This window comes from Melopsittacus undulatus, chromosome 3, assembly GCF_012275295.1.
Source record: "Melopsittacus undulatus isolate bMelUnd1 chromosome 3, bMelUnd1.mat.Z, whole genome shotgun sequence".
NCBI lineage: Eukaryota > Metazoa > Chordata > Aves > Psittaciformes > Psittaculidae > Melopsittacus > Melopsittacus undulatus.
This window is the reverse complement of record NC_047529.1, coordinates 110,312,385-110,335,313: the sequence shown is the minus strand read 5'-3', so window position 1 is coordinate 110,335,313 and position 22,929 is coordinate 110,312,385. Positions and strand designations below refer to the sequence as shown.

Sequence of the window (22,929 nt, the reverse complement as noted above, 5' to 3'; positions counted from 1 at the left end):
CTTCAAACTCTGTTAAATGTAAGGTGAGAAATGATGCTGCACAGGTTACGTTATGTAAGGTTATTGTATTAATTTGCAGGGATGGTGTGGAGACAGTAGGAAAATAACCTGTGGTAGACAGAGTAGATTACTTACTTCAGCAATGTAGAGTTCTGGTGTCCCAGAGTGAATTCATATGGCAAGAACATCTTGCATCTAAGCAAGAACATCCTGCAAAAATAGATGTTATTTACAGAAAGGCAGAAACATCACTTCTTGAGACATGGAATGCTTAAATCTGTATCAGTTAAGGAAGCGAGATTTTAGACAACTGAAGGGAAATGTTGGAAGGGTTTATAGGTAGATGTCTGCATCTTCAGTTATATACAACCAAACTATTTTTCCTTCTTCCTGAATTTGGCTTGTAAAACAAGCTGTAAGTTGAACCTAGGAAATACTTGAGGCTCAGTTTTAAAGAGTTTTGAGCTTGCGGAAAAGCCATTGAGTATGAGGAAGAGGATACAAATTAGGGGATGCTTCCCGAGGAGTTACTGTGCTTCTTAACCATCTGCATGGGTTACTGTGCTTCTTAACCATCTGCATAAGATAAAAGGTTTGCTGTTTGTGATGTGTTGTGGCTTTTTGTGATACTTCCGATGTTGTAGTTTGGCTTGACAGAAGATTCTGAGCAGGTAACAGTGAAGAGTGTGAGCTTTCTCCCTTAGTGGGCGATTAAAATCAACCAATCAGTCTTGTGATACACTGATTTCTCAGGTAAAATGTATGCTTTGGTAAATGCAGATCTTGCAGGGAAATACTCAGTTATCTAAAAGACAGCCATTTTTATCCCTTCCATATCCAGTTATAGATGTTAAGAGAAAAAAAAAATAGATTCTTGAATTAAGAAAGGACATAGGAAAGTTTGAATCAACTAGTTAATTATCATAGAATCATCATAGAGTGGTTTGGGTTGGAAGAGACCTTAAAGCTCACCCAGTTCCTACAACCTGCCATGGGCAGAGACACCTTCCACCAGATAAATTGCTCCAAGCCTCCAACCTGGTCTTGAACACTGCCAGGGATGGGGCAGCCACAGCTTCTCTGGGTAAAACCTGTGCCAGGGCCTCAGCACCCTCACAGGGAAGAACTACTTCCAAATATGTAATTATAAAAACATCTTGCTAAGTGTCTTACACAGGTATAATTTATCAGTGCCAGTGGTGAGGCCACTTAAGTTCCTCTCTAGCTCAGGCCTAAACCTGCTTAGCTGGGGAATGGGAGAGAATTATCATGTTAACATAGCAAACAAAAGCTTTAACCTTCATTAAAATGAAAATGAGTGTTTTAGATTTGCTGGCTGACCGTTTAATGGTCTGTCATATTTACTTTCTCCCTACTGACAAAGCTTTCAAGGTTGGCTGCTTGGGATTGGAGGTTTTGCTCTATCATTGCTTCTAGCCTACATTAGGGATAGCAATAAATTTTCTTTCCATGCCTGGATTGTACTTGTTGCTTACAAAACCTCATCTGTGTTTCCTTTTTCTTAGCTAACAGAAGGGAGAATTGCCATTAGTCTTCTGGCAGACTGTCAATAAAACATCATCTCAAGTTCCTTTACTAGAAAATAGATGTTTTCCTTGTTTCTCTGTATGCCTCTTTCCTTTCTCTTCACTCTTTTCATCCATCTTATTTTTATCTTTTTAAGTCACACATTCTATGTATGGTACTTTAAAGATACAACTGTTTGAATGAGGGTCTCAGTCTGTGGTTTTCTTAAGGCACAGTGGTGGGCTCTGCAACATCCAAACACTGTAAATAAAGCAACATTAAAAGCCTAACCATCTAATTATTGAAGTGAATTTGAAAGATGTGCTAGATCTATAAGAACAGGTTGTCTGGAATTAATACTGTCTTGATTTGATAAATCCTGATTTATATGCAAGGAAGTTGTATCTTGTTCATACTGCTTCTGTCAAATCTTTCTTAAAAGGACTTTTCAGAAGGAGTAAATTAGACCTTTCTACTATTTAAATGGGAAGAAGCAGTAGAAAGCATAGCAAGTCCTAAATTTCTCTTATTTTACTTCTGTGCTTTTCTTATTTAGCTTGTGAGAAGCAAGATGACTTAATCACATTTCAGGACTGGGGATTTAAATTATCTACACCATTGTCTTTATGACTGAAAGTGGATGTTATAGTCCAGTCCTGTGGGGATATTGAGGAGTGCTGTTCTAATCAGTAGTAGCAAAGCAATTGAATACCATTTTCTTCTGGAGAAAAAACTATAAAAGCTAATGTATCATCATTCATGTTAGTGAACTGGGTTGCAGTGGCAGTCAGTTTCAGAGAAAAGCTCTGCTACCAGCTGGTTCCACAGGAATCTCTACTGACGTGTTCATAGATGATTGAGAGAAGAGGAGGAACACTGAGATGACAGCATTTGCAGATGCAAAAACATGATTTAGGAATACCAAATGAAATCAGAGAATGGCTGATGCTGGAAGGGACCATTGGAGGTCATGTAGTCCAACCTCCCCCCTCAGGCAGGATCACCCAGAGCATATTACTCAGGATTGTGTCCAGAAAGCCCTTGAATATCTTCAGGGAAAGAGACTCCACAACCTCTCTGGGCAACCTATTACAATGCTCGGTCACCTTCACAGTCAAGAAGTTCTTCCTCATGTTCAGGTGGAACTTCCTCTCATCAGTTTTGTGTCATCAGCAAACTTGCTGTGGAGGCACTCTATCCCTTCATCCAAGACATTGGTGAATAAATACCAGTATTGACCCTTGGGGGTCTTTAGCTAAACTGTGCTGCTGGTGACAACCCTCTGAGACCTGCCATTCACCCAGTTCTCAATCCAGATCATTGTCTACTAATCCAGCCCACACTTCCTGAGCTTGCCTATGAAGCTGTCAGGGTGGCAGTGTAGAAAACCTTGAATTAAAAAACAGTGTGTGTGGGGGAAGTATGGATTGGCTTTTCTCAGTAAGGGTGGTGAGGCACTGGGATAGGTTGCTTGGGGAAGTTGTGGCAGCTCCATCCCTGGCAGTGTTCAAGGCTAGGTTAGACAGGGCTTGGAGCAACCTGGTCTAGTGGAAGGTGTCCCTACCTGTGGCAGGGTGTTGGAACTGCATGAGCTTGAAGATCCCTTCAAACTCTAACCATTATAGAAGATACAAGAGAGATCAGACTTTGGCCTCTTCAGGAACCTGCTTCCATGGGATATAGCCCTAGAGGGCAGGGGGGCCCAAGACTGTTGGTTGATATTCAAGGATCATCTACTGCAAGGTCAGGAGTGTTGCGTCCCAACTCAAAGGAAGTGCAGCAGGAGGGCCAGGAGACCTCCTTGGATGAATAAAGAGCTGCTGAGGAAATGTCAGGGGAAAAAAGAGGCTTATAAAAGGTGGAAGCAAGGACAGGCGACCTGGAAAGAATACAAGGATGTTGCCTGGGATGCTAGGGACCAGGTTAGGAAAGCTAAGGCCCAGTTAGAATTAAACTTGGCTAGGGATGTGAAAGATAACATAGGTACATTGCAAATAAAAGACAGACTAGGGACAACGTGGGTCCTCTCTGGAAACTATCAGGAGAGCTGGCTACCCTGGATTTGGAGAAGGCTGAGGTTCTGAATGACTCCTTTTCTTGGTCTTCACTGGCAAAGGCTCTGACCACACCACCCAAGTCTTGGAAGGCAGACGCAGGCACTGTGAGAATGAAGATCTTAGGCCCACTGTAGAAGAGGATCTGGTCTGAGACCACCTTAAGAACCTGAATGTGCACAAGTCAAAAATGGACCTGACAAAATCCATCCGTGGGTCCTGAAGGAGCTGGCAAATGAAGTTGCAAAGCCACTGGCCATCATATTTGAAAGCCCTGTGGAAAAGGACTTGGGGGTTTTGGTCAATGAGAAACTGAACATGAGCCGGTTTCAGTGTGCACTCACAGCCCAGATAGCCAACTGTATCCTGGCCTATGTCAAAAGGAGGGTGACCAGCAGGTCGAAGGAGGTGATCCTGCTCCTCTACTCTGCTCTCGTGAGACCTCACTTGGAGCATTGTGTGCAGTTCTGGTGTCCTCAACCTAAAAAGGACATGGAACTGTTGGAACAAGTCCAGAGGAGGCCATGAGGATGATCAAGGGATGGAGCACCTCCCATATGAAGATAGGCTGAGAAAGTTGGGGCTGTTCAGCCTGGAGAAAAGAAGGCTGTATGGAGACCTCATAGCAGCCTTCCAGTATCTGAAGGAGGGCTTTAGGGATGCTGGAGAGGGGCTCTTCATTAGGGACTGTAGTGATAGGACAAGGGGTAACGGGTTCAAACTTAAACAGGGGAAGTTTACATTGAATATAAGGAAGTTCTTTACTGTAAGGGTGGTGAGGCACTGGAATGGGTTGCCCAGAGAAGTTCTGAATGCTCCATCCCTGGTGGTGTTCAGGGCCAGGTTGGATCGAGCCTTGGGTTGACATGGTTTAGTGTGAGGTGTCCCTGCCCATGGCAGGGGGGTTGGAACTGGATTATCTTAAGTTCCTTTCCAACCCTAACTGTTCTATGATTCTAAGATAAGATTCTAAGAAACTAGCAAAAAAATCACCAGACCTGAGAGAATATATTTTTAGAAAGTTATGATTATGCAGCTATAAGAAGCATCATGAAGGTAATAAGGAATATGAAACTAAAATGCTTCAGGATGTCTTGTGGTAAGGCAGTTTCTGTAGCTCCAGTAGTACCTAATATGTTGGCCACTGGAAGTTGTGACTGTTAGAATAGTAATTACTGTGCAGTAGGCCTGCTTTAGCTGCTGTTGAAGGCACAGGCTGGGCTAGCTGGGCTGTTGGTCTCACCTGGCAAGGTCACCCTTGTGTTCCTAAATAGGTATTTTTTAATGGAACAGAAGTTTGTCATTGTCACTAAGACTGATGATATAGATGCAGCCTTACTCAGAAGTCTGTAACTACTAGCTCCTAGAAGCCCATAGCAAATAGGTTAGAGTCCGTTACTACTGTTCCTTTTCTCTCTAAGCATCCATTGCTGGTCACTGTCAACAGCAGAATGCAAGACAATGCACAACTCCAGTGTGACAGTCAGTAAAGCACTTCTGTGGTGTGCACCATTTCCCCTCTTATTTTGCAGCTTTCCTTAGCAATCATTTTATCACTAGTTTATACCCTGTATTTAGAGCAAACAGGAAATTGCTAGGGTAACTTCTAAATATCTAAATCTATCATCAGCTGGGTGGTATACAGTCATTCTTAATTTTGCAATTAGATTCCATGAAAATTAGAGGATTACCACACAGATGGCAGCAGATGACACAAGCCAATATATCAGTCAATTCTCAGAAAATAAATTCTTAGTTAACTGACAAACCCAGTCAAAATAGGATAAGCTGTTAAGTAATTTGGCTATTTTGTATATACTAATCATAGCAAATAAGATTTGTTTTATTTAGTACTAAAAGTTTTCTGTCAAGTAATTTTGTCTGTGGCTCTAAAAAGAAAATAATTGCTGGCATTCGCTTATAAGAAAAATAACAGTAACTCAGCACTGCTTAGTTGAGGGTCTTTCTGAGTTTATGATCAGGTTGGAAATACTATCAGGCATCATATAAATACCTTTATTTGCTGTTTGCATTATTCCTTATTTGTTTCTTAAGACTGTTTCTATGAAATAACACTGTTGTGATGCTTATGTGTTAACGTTTTCGTGGAAAAGTGCTTGTAAGTGAAGTTTCTATGAGAAATACTGCAGGTTTTCTATTAGGGTTACAGTTTGAAGAGTTTTTTTTTAGTTGATAGAAACTTAGGGTTTTTTTTTTTTTTTCCTTTACTCCAAATATATCTATCTAAAAAAGTACTAAAGTCATGAATAGTTCAGTTGAGAAGGCATTGGAGTATATTAAGAATATGCGTGGGACTTTTTCTGGATAAGCTGCCTTACTGACTCAATGCTGCTGTGCTCATCTCCAGAACTTTTCGAGGAAAAGCCAACAAAATGCCACCTCTCTGCAGATAGGTGTTGCTTTTTTGATCAGTACCATCATTCTGTCCTCATATATGCCTGTGAAGAAGTCATATAATGAGTGGTTAGGGTTGTTTTCTCAATAAAATGGACATACGCAGGTAAGAGAGAAGGGAGAGGGGAGAATACAGAATGAGGGAAAGAAATTTGAATGAGATGTCTGGTTCTCAGTAACGCAGCCCCTGAGCACTTCAGTAGGTCTAACATCTGTTGAGCTGAATTGCCAGGTTTCTTTCTGTCCTTTTCTTATTAATAGATACTATGATTAGACCACTTCTGCATTATAAAAGAAGTGTGACCAATTGCAGTGAGAGTCAGAGTGGATTCTGTTTCTCAGTGTGATTTGATTAGGAGAACCAAGCTTCACTATCTTTTCCTTAATCAAGGAAAGAAAGAAACAAAAAAAGGAGAAAAAAGGCAAATTAAAATTTTTCTTAAATTAAAATGATTTTAATACATTTATACTTTTGTACTGGAATTCTGGAATAAATTCCTGGGAAGCAGTTATCTTACTCCTTAAGCATTAAGATCAGTGGGATCTGATTATAGACAGCAGTGAACAGTACATGGGCATAAAGCCTTTTCTATATGTAGCCTTCTAATGTGGAAGTAGAGTTTTCTGCATATTTGCATCAGTACAAGTTCACAGAATCTGGTTCCTGGGGCATTTTGATGGCTCCTCATTTATTACACCTGCAGGAAATACCGTGTAAGTATGTATTAGTTTTAGCTGTATGACTGTTTGAAAATACAGGCTATTTTATCGTTGTTTCACTTCTCTGCAGCAAGCCATTATTTCAGCAGTACAATCTTGATGAAGTCTAGCAAGCACTTAGCTGAAATACTGTTCTTCATTAATGTTATAAGAACAGTAATTCATTTTTCAGTGTGCTTATTTTGAAGGGCTAGTAGTGTTAAAAACTTTTCCCCAGTTCATGTCACTGATGAGCAGTTTCTTGTATTGAAACGCTTACACTGTATCTAGCACATTTTGCATTCATGTCTGTTAAAGTGTGTGAAACATCTATCATAACCTTTTAAGCACTCAGTAACTTAATATTGGAAATGCGTAACTGCTTCCTTATTATCTCTTCTTGACAATGACTTCAGTGAATTACATTCTGGTAGTTAAAATTCCCATCCAAGCACATTTCTTTTTGGATGACATGTCAAGAGGTTAACTTATGCTCCCTTGCAGCTGATTTCTAGGCCTCAATCCACCAGACAAGTTACTTCAAAGGAGATATTACTCTGTTGAGTTGGGACAAGAAGATAAAATTGGTTTTCTGAGATGCAGCCCCCTTTGGGAACTGTGCAAAGAATTCTTCAGCAGTTACTTGTCTAGGCAGTCTTGAAGCAACAAGACACAAGATGAAGACCAACACATGGGATGAGAAAAAGCTATTAAATTAAAAAGGGATCTATGATTAATGTAGCTTATACTACTTTGGTATTTTCTCATTCATTTTCTGTTCTGTGAGATTTTCCTTCAAGGAGTGAAGTGCATGTATGTAGAAGTAACATTTCCTAGTTAAAATTTCCTCTCTGTCTCTGCATGTTAAGTCTTTTCTTACTATTAATAAAATCTGTCTGGAAAAGAAAGACCAAATAGGTAAGTGAACAATTCCATCTTTCACTCACATGCCAGGAACTGTTTACTTGTGACTGGTGGATATTGGATCAGAAATGAAGAAAAACAAGCCCACATACTGTTCTCACTACCATTTAAGGAATTCTAGTTTTACCAAAATGTAAGCACTATAGTTGAGGATGGGTGACAAGTACCTGTTGAATTTCTGTTGTGGTTACTGCTTGAAAGCAAGTGTGCTGTCTCCTAGGAGGGAACACCATACATGAGGGGCTTTCAGGGAAAGAAGTATTCTTGCCTCTCCAGCTAACATGTAAGAGGTGACAGAATGCACTTAGGAAGTCAGTTGACAAGCTAATCAGCTCTGAATAAGAGCACTAGCTAGACTAGACCACAGTGTGGATTCTTGATTTCCTAGAGTTGCATAAACCAAGATACAGAGAAAAGTGCAAGTAGGAAATTCTTTCAAGAAGCTTGTTTTTTTCAGTAACAAAATTGTCATTCGCTGACACTGAGTACAATCCTTAAGAAAACAAATGGCAACAGAGCATTTGGGGGATTCTCTAATGTTGAAGATCAATTCCATCTACTCAGTTTTGAAAGTCATGCTGCTTTAGTTTTATACAGGTATGAAAGAGGCAACAGCCTGGAAATTACAAGATGGCAAAAGTATGTATCGATTGACTGTACGTACTGTTACATACAAATACTGGAGCAGCTGTAATTGCAAAATGAAATTCTCAAAGTTGCAAGGGAACAATGAACATAAAACTAAAACTATTGCAGATATCAGAGTTAACTTCAGTTTTATGTAGCCACCATAAATGTATGTCTAGGAGAGGAATAGGCTCAGAAGCAGATGAAATGTAACATGAAAAGCTTGATGCAGAATGCAGAAAAGAAGCGTTGTTGGCAAGTAAGAAACACACATAGGTCTTTTGGGTAAGAAGTAACTTAAAGAAGATGGAAGAGTTGCTGAAAATTTATCTTTAATCAAATGCCATATTAAATTCATGCAAACCATCACAAGCATAAGTGTATCTAAGAGAGCTGAGTACTTCTGTTCCCAACAAAATCTTTATTGGAGTAAGTATGTAGTAATTTTTAAAAGTTGTATTTGGGCTATTTTTAAAGGGAAATGTTTATAGATTCCCTGATAATGATTATTCAGATTGGTTTCTTGCAGGAAAGGAGTATCAGACCTCACTCAAAAGTGAAAGAAGCATTTAAAGAGTGTTTGCAATATTGCCTACAGTTTGGGTCTGTAAACATCAGGGTCTTTTTCCTTTAAAAGAAACTTTGCTAATAAGAAAGATTCAAACAGCTGTTGATGTGTATTGTTTGCCCTTGTTAAATAGTACCTAGAGCACTGAAATCTTCAGATATGTATTCACTTTGTATGACTCTGCTGCTATTATGTAAAGTGCTCTGCCCTGCAGCCCATGTCATTGAAAACATGGTGACTCTTAAATTCTTTGTGAAACCTGGGACAGCTGAACTGATGACTTTTCAGAAGTTCAAAAGGTCTAAAAGAAATCATGAACTATTGCACTGTAGTGAGGAAACTTCACAAGGATAAACTTGGAATGACATGGAATAGTTACAGAGAAATACAGCTCAAAATGTGGGTTTTGAAAGTTTTGTGTGAAATAGTTTTGGAATATACAAGAAAATAAGCATAGGCCTTTTATGTCTATATATGTATAAATCAGAAAAGTCAGAGACTGATCTTACACCCACTCAAGTTAGCAGCAGCAGTTTATAGTCAGTCTTTGTATTCAATTACAAACAGATTAGTAGTTTCCTCTTTAAGTGCTCCTTGCTTGACTCTTGTCTACATAGAAGCATTCAAGAATAAGCAGTGTCCAGAAATTGTGCTCTTTATTCTGTGATGATTTTAACACTATTTTAAAAAATTTAAATAATAACCAACAATCACAAACTTTGAAACATTATTCTCTTCACCCTTAACTAGGCAAAATGTCATAATTTAGTGTTGTCATAAAAAGAAAGGATATGATTGAAACTTGAGTTTTTACTATTTTATGACACGTGTATGTTAGGATGAAGACACCTGTAAATTAAGAGGAGCTTATTCTTAAAATAAAGTCACAGTCCAAATTCTTTTCCTTTCTATGTCAATGAGTTACCAATCTGCTTATTCTTAAGCACAATCTGGAAGTTGTAAGGGTCAAATGAGATATTTAAGTGTGTTTTTTCTGTTATGTTTATTTTTGTCTAAATGTAAAGGTATTGTTTCTTATAAAAAGGTAAATTATGGAATCTTATTTAACTTATATTTTAAAAGATACTTTGGCATTTTGACAGCCATGGTTTGATGTAAATGGGCACAGTCAATATCAAAGGCAGAAAGGCTAATGTGTGATCCAAGCTGTTTCTGCTTCTTTCCAGTTGTCAGTTACAATGTAACCAAAGTACAACAAATATTCCAATTCTCTCAGGAAAAAAAAAGATCGAGTACCACCTTTTTCTACAAAAATCAGTGAGTTAGGCTGTTTTTCCTTCGCTGGTTTTAACCGTAACGAAAGAGGGCAACTTAGAAGTAAGCAACAGTAGCACATGCTCTTCAGACTCATAAAGGTGTGAGCACCATTGGGGTACACTTTAGACATATGCTGTATCTGCTTCCTGTAGCAGCTGCATATCTGGGTCTTTTCTGTATTTATTAGGTGAAGGGCAGCAATTTGCAGAGTAGCAGTTCAACTGCAGATTATCAAAGTTAGTTAGATAGCCATCTCGTGGTGAAATTCTTCTTCCAAGCAAGAATTCCTTCATGTCACTTTGGTCCAGAGGAGACAGCAAAGTTCCTCTAGAAGCTGAAGAAATGTATTTGGATAGTAACTTGTAGAGATGATGTTTAAGGAAAAGGATGCTGCCAAGTGTATCGCTCCATTTCTTTGAAAGGTTAGAGGAATATTCTTGTTGTTCCTGGAAATCCAGGAGAGGGAATGTACGTGTTTCTGCTTTTGCGGTTTATAAGGATTTTGGTTTGAGTAGTCCAGACAAGAATAACAAGTCTGCTGAGGTAAAAATCAAAATCTTATTTGGAAGGCAGAAAATGAACTCATCCCAGGATCACTTTTTTCCCTTTAGTTTAAGCCTACATCTCAAAAATCAGTGCTACTGACAGAACTCTGAATTCACACAGAATGAATGAATATCAGAGCTTCTGGTTTCCATTGAAATCATATCAGAACAATGAGATTTCCTTTTAAAAACTGAATTAGTGTATTGTTCAGAATTGAGGTTTCATGTTAGTCTTGGTACTATTTTACACAGGTGTTGCCAAGTCAGTTCTTAGGATTTTTCAATCCTATTCCCATTACAGAAGGAAAGAAAATCCAAACACTAAAGGCTGCAAATGAATTATCCATGCTTTTCTCTACTGGTTTTATGAGAGTTTTGTTAAATAGGATTTAAAAGCATTGTTTTCATTGAAACAAACTCTTGGTATCAGAAAGCTCTCTGTAATACAAACTTATACATGTATCCAGCTTAAAGAACATGGAATTTTTAATTCTAGCAGTCATGTCAAACTCGGGGAGGTTGACTAAAGGTCACACAAGTGGTTTGTGGAATAAACCTGCTGAATCCCAGTTCAAAGTCCTAGGATTTGGGTATACTTTAAAGAATTTAGCATGATTCAAGGCAGGATATGACCTTACAATGTGTTTGTAAGGCTGCCTGAGCTTTGCAAGCGCACTTGGTTTTTTAACCTACAGTAAATACAAAGTAAATAATCCTTCACTGAAGCTTACTTTAAATTAACATGGAATTGCCGTGTATTGAAAGTTCATGCTCACCTTACCTACAGCAAAGTCAATTGTCAAGTTCAACAGACTTTCTGAAGCTTTGGCTGCAAATGTTCAGCTGTGAGCTGACAAAGCAACAACCATATGTTTCAAGCTCATTGACTTTGCTGCACTTTAGTCCAGGGCCTTCGGCTAGATTAATAAAACCTTTAGTACTGTTAGAACATTTTCTGGTAGTCGTGATCCTTAGAGAACAGTACAAAAGCAAAGCTGCACTCTTATTAAAAATACAGGGATCTAGCTGGCTTCTGGTCTTAGCTTTTAAAAGATGCTTTTCTTTCATTATTTCCAAGAAGAAGGAAAATTGCATGTCCTTAGGGCTGTTTGTGTTTCACTGGCTTAGATATATGACTTAGAAAAATGAATTAAAATGCAGCAAATTCCTAACAATAAATGTTTTAAGTAATGTGTTAAGAAATGTCTCTGATCTGGGTAAGGCATTTCATAACACAGCAACAACATCCTGTCACGTATCTGGGAGTTTAGGTACACTTGTAATTACAATTTCAAAACCATTTTTCCAGGAAGCATGGTTCAACTTAATATAGACCCAGTTATAAAGCAGCAAAACACACCTCCAGTTTTGTGGGTATGTGTATGTGTTGTACATATACTTGGTGTGGCAGGGAAGTTCAGAGGACAAGACTTACAACTCAAAAATTTACTACTTTCTGACAATTCTTTCTTTCTCCATCTCGGTGAAATTCAGTAGTGGTCCTCATTCTGTTTATAGAGAATAGGCTTTCACAAGACAGGGCTAATCATGAGATCCATTCTTGGCAGACACTAAGAATGCCTTAGTCCAGTAGATCTGTCTATGTTCTGTGCTCACACCTTGATCCCCTGGCTCAATTTAGATCTTTACGTGGCACCAACAGTTAATATCTCACAGCTTTAAAGGAATGGATGAGTATGTGTGCCATCACACCCTAATGTAAGTAACTTGCTTAAGGCAATGGGTAGACAAGGTTGGGAGAGGGGCAACTGAGCAGCTCAGACTATAGACAGGGGAAGCAAATTCCCAGAAAAGAGGGAAAAGAAATGGGCAAATGACTGTAGAAAACTTTGTGTCCTCAGAGCTGGATATGGTGCTTGATCTGTGAATTGGTTGGGTTTTATATCCTTCTATGGATTTTTCTTCCCTGGTGCATTCACTGTGTATGCTGGTTTTCCTTACTAGTGAATTAGATCAATATTAAATGCAGTCTGTTTGTAGTTTGGTCACGTAGAGGAAGTCAGTAGAATTTTCAAGCGTACCTTCTCAGCTTTCCGCATTTCTATACGAGTATATATTTGTTGCTTAAACTAATATGAGCAAAGCCATTTTCCAGCTGAAATGAAGGCTGATGAACTGTATTGGCAACTCTAATCTTCTTTTTAATTTCTGAAATGGCAGGTTTTGTTTTAAAAAGTAATAAAAATACCTTAAACAGCCAATACTTCACCCAAATTGCCCAAAGCAATTTTACTTATAACAAAGCTATCGTGGGCTGGAACATTTTAATCACACAGTGCAGATTGATGTGTTTTGCTTGATACGATTCAGTGAATGTGCTGCTCTTGTAGAGTTTTCTGCATGAGTCTATTATGAAGACAATACAGTTGACAAAATTTCTTTGACCTGCAGTAAGGCTTTCTCAATTTATCAATTGGCTTTTAATGATAAACTGATACACATCATTGATCTTTAAAAGGTAACTAAGTTTTTTCTGTTAGTAAGAAACATGCACAGTAAGGGAATTTCAGGCTGATGCAGATACAGCTGTTTAAAATACAGTTGATTCACTATAATAATTGACTTTTTAAATTCAGGTTTGCTGATAAGTCATTTGGAAGACCAGAATTGTTTCTGCAGGCAACCACCATAGAAAGGATAATGAAGATGCCTTCTGCTGTTTACCCTAACAGACTGTCTTGTGTTTCTGCATCTAGCTCTGGAGGAATCTTCTCTGAACATTTTGTGCTGCAGACTGGTGTGTAATAGAAATGCCTCAGAAGTGGCTGGAGCAGAAGCTTATATTACAGGCATGCTAGATTTACCTTGGAAAGCAGGCTAGATACAAAGATGGCACACAGTTTTCTGATTCTGCATCAGGTGTTTATAATAATACTCTGATGTGTCTCTCAGAGCCACTTAGCTGTCTTTACAGTTCATCTTGCTGTGTATGTATTACTTTAGCTGAAAGACACCATCTAAAATCCTGGCATCCCAGACGTCAAAGCAATATTCTTTATTAACTTGAGTGATCTCAGGGTTTTGTCTTTTCGTCCACTTACTCTCAAATTGCAAATGGGAAATGTCACCTAATACTGATTGCTGCAGTCTGCATAGCTATGTTAGAAAACTAGCCTGGAAACACTGGTATTTCTTATACTGAGCAATAAATCGATAGTAGTTATTTGCCTGTAACTAAGTTGGGTTCTGTAGGTTAGTATAGCATTCACTGAACCATCAATCTCCCTTGATAGTCTTTATTCACTTTGCCTTTCTTTTGATACTTCATTTTTCATATTGACTTTTGATCACACAATTGACATCTCCAAGCAAGTTTGTGTGGTCTTTTAATATATGCTTAGGTGGATGGCATTGTAAGAGGCAGTAATAGTTTCTGTGCTGGGTTCAGACAGCTAGTTTTTAATGTATTTTGGTACAATGCCAAAAGCTGGTGTTTTCTTTCAAAGTAATGAGCTTGGGTTTTGTGAAGTTCTGTTTGAGTAGTTGGTTAAAAGATCTAACTGAAGTATCATAGGATGAATACCTGTAAGAGAGAAAGTACGTGTGTTACCATCAGCTAACAGGACCATTTGAATTTTCAGTGCTTGAATTAGGCTGAGCAGGTTTATCACAAGATAGTAAAAAGAGTGGGAATCCCCAAACAATGCTTGGAATATTCAGCACACTGAAAATGAGGGGTTGTTTTTTTTTAAGGTTCATAGTTTTTTCTTTAAATTTTAAAAATGACCAAGGGCAGATAAATTCTAGCTTATGTGCTGAAAACAAAGTCAGCTCAACTTTGGGTGCCTACGTAAAGCTTGTAACATAGGATATATGGGACATTACATTTGTATGTCCTAGCTCATGATGAATTGCATCATCAAGATTTATACCTCTATTTGGCTGTCTGTATTTTCCCATGTAAAAAGGTAGTTGTAAAAGAAGCACCTTGCTTTTAAAGGAATTTGCAGAATTAGCTGACGTGACAGACTATGAGCAAATTGTAGGAGCCATTAAAGTGCCTTTACTTTTATTTGGTACTATCTATTTACTCCAGGGGTGCATAAAATCTACTAGTTATTTAAGCCGTTAAAATAGGAAAAGAGCTGAACATAGATGTTCATAATAAATTTCATAGTTATGCAAGAGGAGATACTTTAGTGTTTTTTTGCAGGTTAGAGCTTATCTCTGGAAAGGAAAGTTTATGAATTAAGGTATTAGTATTTGAGAGAATCAGTAGCTCAAAGTGAAAAGTGCTGGGTACATGAAGCAGATTAACTGTGCCCTGTCTAGAAAGAGGCAGGTGAGTTCCAGGGGAAGGATAGCAGGGAAATGTGAGTGGAGGAACATAAGGTTGGAAGAATAGTATCAGCCCAAGGAAAACAGAATTAAATCAGGGCTCTTTGTTTTCTTCTCATGGAAGATATGTAATGCTTTTAAAGAAGACAGTAAAAAAGTGCAGTCTTCCCAAAAAGTGTAACTGTGCCAATTCTGATTTAAATACAACAGCACTTTCTGCTGATAGGATTTTAATGAAGTGGAATCAGATCTGTGTAAAGTCAGAAAAAGACTGGAGAAGCAGTGATTTAGTAGATTTTGATTTATAGTAGATTGACTATAAACCAGGATGGAAGAAGGGTCTGAACTGTCATTATTTCAAAATATGATGTTTAAATTCATGTCAATATATTTGAAAATCTGTGAGGAAAGTACTAATGTAATCCGTGTTTGAGATTGGCCAGTGCCATTTAACTGGATATGTTAAGACTTTTCTTCAGCCCTCCTAGTCTTGTGGGACATTAAGGGATTCCTACATGGTTTGTGTTAAAGCATTTAGAAAATGTTCTTCTAAATACATTGCTCACGGGCACATTTACTACTTTTGTAAAGCAAAAACTTGTTCTTGGCCAAGAAGCAGCCCAAGCCTTACATTCTCTGCAGGAATGGTGGGCATCTGTCCTTCCTCATCCACCTCTCCAGCTACCATGATACTTTGCAGAGAGGCAACAGGATGTGACAGGCCCATACACAGTATCTGAACACTGGATCCTCCTGTTCTGTAGTTCCTTGTATTCTCTATGACAACGCAAAACCCTTTTTCCCTGTTAGAGAGTGGCTTCAGGAAAGAAAAGCCTTTTGTCCATGCAAGGTAGCTAGTTTCTACAAGGCTAAGACTGCTTTCAATGCGTTGTCCCATGGTGTGTTATACCCAGGTTCATCTTTTTCGTAGCCCTTTCATCCCAGGTCCCCTTAATCCAGTTTTGGACTGTGCAATGTGAACAAAGGCATATTACAGGTAGTTCTGATCTGATTTAAAGTCAGAGTAGTCTTGCGAAGGAAGCAGACTGATGCATAGGGAAACACGTTTAATTTTACAAGAAGCTATTACAAGTCCCTAACCATGAAAAGATAATAGACATGTTTGCCTGTATAAATGTGAGCAGCCAACTTGGATTTGATATTTATATACACTGAGGTACCTTTACATGAATGGGACCCTACAGAGGGCTGTTAATGTGAGAGCAAATGAAAATTCCATATGATTTTAGGTCTCTTAGAGATCTGGAGTCAGATATGGGAGTGGAACTAACAAATTCTAACATTTAAAACAATAATAAGTGATGTTTTTCTAGGCAGGTGTTTTGATTCACTAAGATTTGTACTCGTATTACTTAAGCAGATTTTGTAAATTCCTCCCTTGTCTCCAAAATCTGGTTAGAAGTTGCTTCCATTAAATCACCTAATGGAATACAGAATAGTAAAAATCGCTTAAAAAGCATTATTCACTGCATCTATATCATCATATCCAAAGATAACAGAATCACAGAATGGTTTGGGCTGGAAGTACCTTAAAGCTTATCCAGTTCCAGCCCCTGCCATGGGCAGGGACACTTTCCACTAGACCAGGTTGCTCCAAGCCCCATCCAGCCTGGACTTAAATGCTGCCAGGGCTTCTCTGGGCACCCTGTGCCAGTGCCTCACCACCCTCACAGGGAAGAATTTCTCCCTTGTATCTAACCTGAATCTACCTTATTAAAGTTTGAACCTATTCCCCCTTGTCTTAACACTACAGTTCCTGATCAAGAGTCCCTTTCTGGCATCCTTGTAGGCTCTCTTCATTTAAGCGTTATGCAAACCTCGTCTTTCTCTTGTCAAAGAAAGTAAACAGGTAAGGAACAGAGCAATTCTGGTGGTTGGTACCAGTGGGCTTATCATGTCTCCTTCTGCTGAGTTAGCACACCTTTCCTTGGTTAGCGTCAGTACTGAGGCATAGAGAAAGCAACATGATGTCATTGGGATCTCACTGCCTTTGCTGTAACTGGTATTTTTATTCCTGGATCTCCCCTGACATGCTCAAAAATAGCAAAGATTGCATCTAAAAGCAGGGCAATAAACCAGTTTCAATTAAGAAAAATGCTGATAAGAAAATGAAAGAAGTCTTGAGAGGAAAATTGTCCAATATGCTGAACAGCTACAGCAAGCTGTTAATGTCTTTTTCTCTCTGTGCAGTCCTGAAGCCAGAGAGGTTTTGATTTTAGAAAGTGCTATATACTACCCATTTATTAACAGACCTCATCCATCACAGTCAGCTTGTACTGGGTTGGAAAAGAATCCAAAAAGAAGTGTAGCAAGATTTTCAGACCCGGTGTCATATCCCTTTGAAAAGAAGGCTGACACACGGGGTGCAGTCCTGTGGGAGGGTGTGGTGGAAGGACTGGTCTGTCTCACTGTAACCCTAACGTTTTTATGCCAAATGCTACTTAATTACATGTTTCATTTAGTTATCAGCAGCCTTTATTCTGCCTGAAAAACAGTCCAGGGAGGTCTCTATTTTGCAAGAGTGTATTTTGTAATTGTAAGTTAGCTTTACCTTTTGGAGAGTCACTGCATAGGTTTGAGCATGTAAGTTTTGAGTGGTTCAGCATTTGGTCAGTCACCTACTCCAGTCAATGACAGTTCATAGTCAGGATTTTTCTTCTTTCTTTGTCTTGTTCAACAGTGTAAGGGACTATTTCCATAATAATTTTCTTCTGAGATTTTTTTTTTCTTAAAGATATCTTGTTTCTTGGATTTGTGAATAGTGCAGTTATTGCAAGTATTTTGTGCTGTATGTAGAATTATTTGCTTCAAAAGTGTTTGTTGTGCTGCTAACAAAAATAGCAGATTACAGTAAAAGGTATCCATTAAATGAAAAAGGAGAACATGGTCTGAAGATCTGCTGACATCAGACAGCACTGCATCCAAATGTTAACAAGTCACCTGTATGATAAATTAATAGTTGATCGGAGAAGTCCTAATAAGCAGAGGATGAGAAGCTGATGCAGATGAAGAAAAGTCTAGCACACATGCACACACATTTACCACTTGCACCTTTCCCCCAACCTGTTTTTAATGGAGGAACAAAAAACCAGTCTTGTAAGCACATGCTGAAGTTCTTCTGGTTGAAGTAATTCCATTTTTTAAATGGGATTTTTATATGATTGGGATGTGCGTAACTAAATCTATGTTGACTGTGCCTATTTATGACAACCTGGTTCCTAAAACGTGCATATACAATACATTTCTATAGTTAAATATGCAATAGAAGATAGTTTTAAGATAGTAGCTGTGTATTTTGAGGCTTGCTTATACTTCATAATTTTCTTGCTTGATGTCACTTTTGGTGAGTTTTAACTTTTGCCCAGCCAGTTTCTCTGTATTTCTCTTTCTCTTTGTGAGGTTCACATGTAAACTGATGTAAAGATTGCATAATGACTGTTTGGCATATCCTACAGGCAAAGGTCCAGAAACCCTTTTTGCTGGCTATAACCTCAATGATAATGAGTGGCACACAGTGCGGGTGGTTCGGCGAGGAAAGAGTTTAAAGTTAATGGTGGATGACCAGCAGGCCGTGACAGGTAGCGTGGCGTTGGGACTCTGTGTTACTGGGGGGAAGCACAAACCAAAACATGACAGAAGTAAAATGCCTTTATCTGAAAGCAGCAGATGCTTATTTGTTTTCTTTACTTGGGTAAGATACAAAATCTGCTTTTTGCATCTTGAAATCCTGGTACTACAAGTGCATTATTACACTTGATATTCATGTTACTCTAACATTGCCATTGGGATTAATAAAAACCTTCATGCTGACTTAAATGAATGTTTTTATACAGTAATTGGAGAGAAGTGATTTGATACATCACTAATGAGAAGGCAAGTAAAATGCTTTTGGCAACACACTAAATATATTCTAAGCTTCAACTGTAAGACATTGCTGAGAGAAAGAATTTAATAAATGTTTGAGGGATATTCTATTGTGTTTTAAATCTTGCATCAGCTGCCCTCCATAATTAAATGCTAGGCAACAGGTTTTTCTCAAATAGCAGTTGAAATGGGAGAATAAACATGGCATGAATGCTAGCAGATGTTAGAAATCTATTCTTATGTATATATTATCAGAAATTACAGTAGGGAAGACTTCAATTTTTTTCTGTTAAAGACAAGGTCTGCATATGTGTTGTTAAGCCCGGCAAGAGACCGAGCTTCTGGCCTTGATTCTTTGCACAATGCTATGTGCCTGATTTTGTGTTAGCTATTTAGTTTCAATGTAGTGTTAAATAGCTTTTATCATTAGTTCTGAGGTGTGTTAAAATTATTAATGGAGTTTTAAATGGAAAGCCTCTTCGTTAGTAGTCCCTTTTTACCTCAGCACAACCCTTACGACCATGTCAGTTGGTAGAAAAATAATTTCTGTGTATTCATAGTTGCAAAGACACATTTTTGTACCATCAGAAATGGTCAATAGCTCTTCCAGAGGTGAAGCAAACATTTAGTCTGTGTATTTGATGCCTTAGATCATGACCTAAACCAGTTAGTTGTTTCGTGGAAGTATATGGTATTGGAGAAACTACACTGAAAAAATATTAGCCTGCTGCTTCAACTGCAGCTCAAATAATAAGACTCCTTTGAGATGTTTTCTAGTTAGGGGGAGCTGCTTAGTTCTGAATCAAATAAGCATCTCTAACCAAATGCACGTTTCTTGGGCTTGCCATGGCAGATTTCTTATTTACAAATACTGCAAGTTACAGAAAGCACTGTTACCACCTTTGGGTTCAGTCCCAGCTGCTGAGCTCAAATATGCATGAAGGATTAGAATACAAACAGGGGGTTTCTATCATACATAGGCTAGTCAGGTGAAGTAATAAGTAAAGAATGCAGGACTGTAAATTCTTGTTATCACTCTCCATTGCAGATAACTGTAGTTGTTGTCAAATATGGTCTCAGTAAATAACTGAGACTGAAACCAGCTTCCTGGAGAGGTTGTTGATCCCCCAAGCTTGTCAGTGTTTGAGGCATCTGGATAATGCTCTTAAAACATGCTTTATGTGCGAAGTGTCTTCAGTTGCCTCCTGACCAAGCAAAAGTGTTGCCTGGGGGTCCAACTTTCTGGTCCAAAACTTCTATTCTTCCCCATGCCAGTATCTGTGTAAGAAGAAGATCAGTTGACTCAAAATCCCTCTCAGTTCTTTCAGCTGGAAGTTACCTACATTTGCAAATCCCACAGATGTTTAATGCGCTTCATCCAAGGGGAGAAAGTTATCCTAATATTTTGGAGGATAAAAAACTCCCTGCAGGAATCTGTGTAGCCAATCTGTGGCCTCCTCCGTCAGTGAGGAGGGAATTGGCATGAGAGAAGGAGCCAGAGGGAACTTGAAAGCCTGATAGCATGGGAAATTAGCTGTTAGTCTCAGGAATATTAAATTTTCTACATGGAAAATCTTTATTGCTGTGTAGCACTAAGACTTTTTTCTTTAATTGCAACACAGTATGTTGCAAAGCCTGCATGAGCGTAAGTTTCAAATGTACATATTGTGATTTAATCTGCAGTAGCTTTGAATTTCCTGAAGGGGTAGTAGAAGAGCTGCGGTAACAAATTGGAGTGCTCTTGCTCTAAACCGCTTAGAGCTTTTCTTCAGATGTCCCAACAATAAGAAAGGTGATTAAAATATAACCTGGTAGTTATTCGTGTAAAAGGTTGTTATAAACTTATAGGGAGCCTGAGGAAAAAATGGACTTCCAGAAATTTCTCTCACCACACACTGTGTTTTCCTTTTTTTGATTCCATTTCCAATATGGGAAAAAAAAAATGGGTCCAGAAAGCTTAAGCTGGAGGGGAAGCCATTAAAAAATTGAGCCTGACTTGACATTTTTTGCAGGTCATGAAATATCACCTGCAATCACCATTGATTGAGCTTAGGTATCTTTGAATGCCTAATTTATACATGGATAAATAATATCTTTCAGAATCATAACTAGCTTTCATTGGAACGCATATGGGTGGTTTTGGAAAATCTATTCAGCACAGAGGAATTTAAATACTTACAGCCCTGATGGATCTTGATTCTGTGACATGTATAGAAAATAAAAGTGGACTAAAGGAGGTCACCACAGCTGGGCAGCGGAAAGCATACCTGGCTTACAGATACGAACCGTAGAATGGTTTGGGTTGGAAGGAACCATAAAGCTCAACCAGTTCCAACCCCCTGCCACGAGCAGGGACACCTTCCACCAGACCAGGATGCTCCAAGCCTCGTCCAACCTGGCCTTGAACACTGCCAGGGATGGGGCAGTCACAGCATCTCTGGGCACCCTGTGCCAGTGCCTCAGCACCCTCACAGGGAGGAGTTTCTTCCTAGATCTCATCTAAAATATCCCAGACACATGACATTCTGGCAAGGGAGGTTGAATAGAAAATCTTTTGATTATGATGTCCCCTAGCGCCAGGTAATGCATTCTATGCACCAACTTGACAAGTGTTAAAAAAGCCCTCAAACCAAACCAAACCAAAACCTAACCTCATAGGCTCAGGCTGCATTCTCTCTCTCTTTTGTTGTTTTTCATTGCTGTAGTTGCAAATAACTGGAACATTGTGTGAAGTCTGAAGTCTCCTTAGCATGTTTGTACTACTGAACCCTTAAGAGATTTAGGATGTGAGCCCAGAGTCTGGAACTTTCTTATTACTATGCTCAGGAAAGAAGTACATTTAATTTAGTGAGGATACTGTGCTACAGACCAAAGCTTTGTGGATTTTTGCCATGACATTTATGCAATGCCATTTTAAGTGATACAAGGTTAGAATACATCATGTTCCTTTCTAAAGCAGGATCTTCAGTTCTCTGTGTATGATCCAATACATAGCTCTTGGCCTTGCAGAAAGTTACAGATTGGGCATTTTTCAGAACAGCTCCCTGACACAGTACCACATGGAAGAACCCACCTTTGCTTGTACATCAGGGGAAGTAGTGTCTTTATAACTGGTGTTTAGAAACAAGAACGTCAAGGACCAACATCCTTGGGTTTAAGGAGTCTCTTGCAGTGTTTGGTTGTATGACTGCAGATCGCAAAATGCTGAGGTTGTTCAATTATATCAATATCACAGAATCCCAGACTGGTTTGGTTTGGAAGGACCTTAAAGTTCCTTCAGTTACAATGCCCTGCCACAGGCAGGACACCTTCCACTAGACCAGGTTGCTCCAAGGCCCTGTGTCCAACCCGGCCTTGAACACTGCCAGGGATGAGGCAGCCACAGCTTCTCTGGGCACCCTGTGCCAGGGCCCCTGCACCCTCGCAGGGAGGAATTTCTTCCTAATGTCTCATCTCAATCTCCCCTGTGTCAGTTTAAAGCCATTTGCCCTTGTCCTGTCCCTACAGGCCCTTGTCAGAAGGCCGCCTCCAGTAGAATTAATTCTACTTTAATTCTTACATAGACACATCCTGAAGCTAAGTAAACTGCTTATAAATATTTATCATAAAGTGTTAGAGCAATTTGTGTGAGTGGTCTGAATGGCGTTAAAGCTTGCAGACCTATTTTTGCTCTAACTTCACTGCTATACGTGTATTTACATCTCAGTGCTGTGACTTAACCTGTTAGTGAATCTGTTTCCCAGGGGAAAGCCCTAATATCTACATTTATCTTGCCCTTATCTTTCTCCTATTCTCACACACATACACAGACAGTTGTTTATAAAACTGATGAAGGTACAGCTGTTTAAACCTGCCTTAGGGTTTTTTGCACCACTGCTTAAGATGCCCAGGTCAGACTCTTGTCTTGGAATAATGCATTCAGGGAAGGACCAACAGAGCTATGGTGAGCTTTGCACTACAGCTGTGTGAACTTGTATTATTGGCATATTTTATAGTAAATACTGGCAGTTTTATGCTAGTATTTATTCCAGCTTGGCTAGATCTGCTGTTCATCTTCTTTGTATTCCCTGAGAGGCAAAACAGTTAAGGAATTGGGAAATCTATGCCA

The 22,929-nt window shown here is 39.0% G+C and overlaps 1 protein-coding gene across 20 annotated transcripts in view; it reads left to right on the top strand.

Annotated features, from left to right (window-relative positions):
• The window catches only part of NRXN1 (neurexin 1), a 678,674-nt gene that overhangs the window by 285,677 nt on the left and 370,068 nt on the right, over window positions 1-22,929 (top strand). For all 20 annotated transcript variants that reach the window (XM_034060547.1, XM_034060546.1, XM_034060544.1 and 17 more), the window contains one exon: window positions 18,413-18,535. In XM_034060547.1, the coding sequence (XP_033916438.1) occupies window positions 18,413-18,535 (123 nt within the window). The remainder of the gene's footprint in view (window positions 1-18,412; window positions 18,536-22,929) is intronic.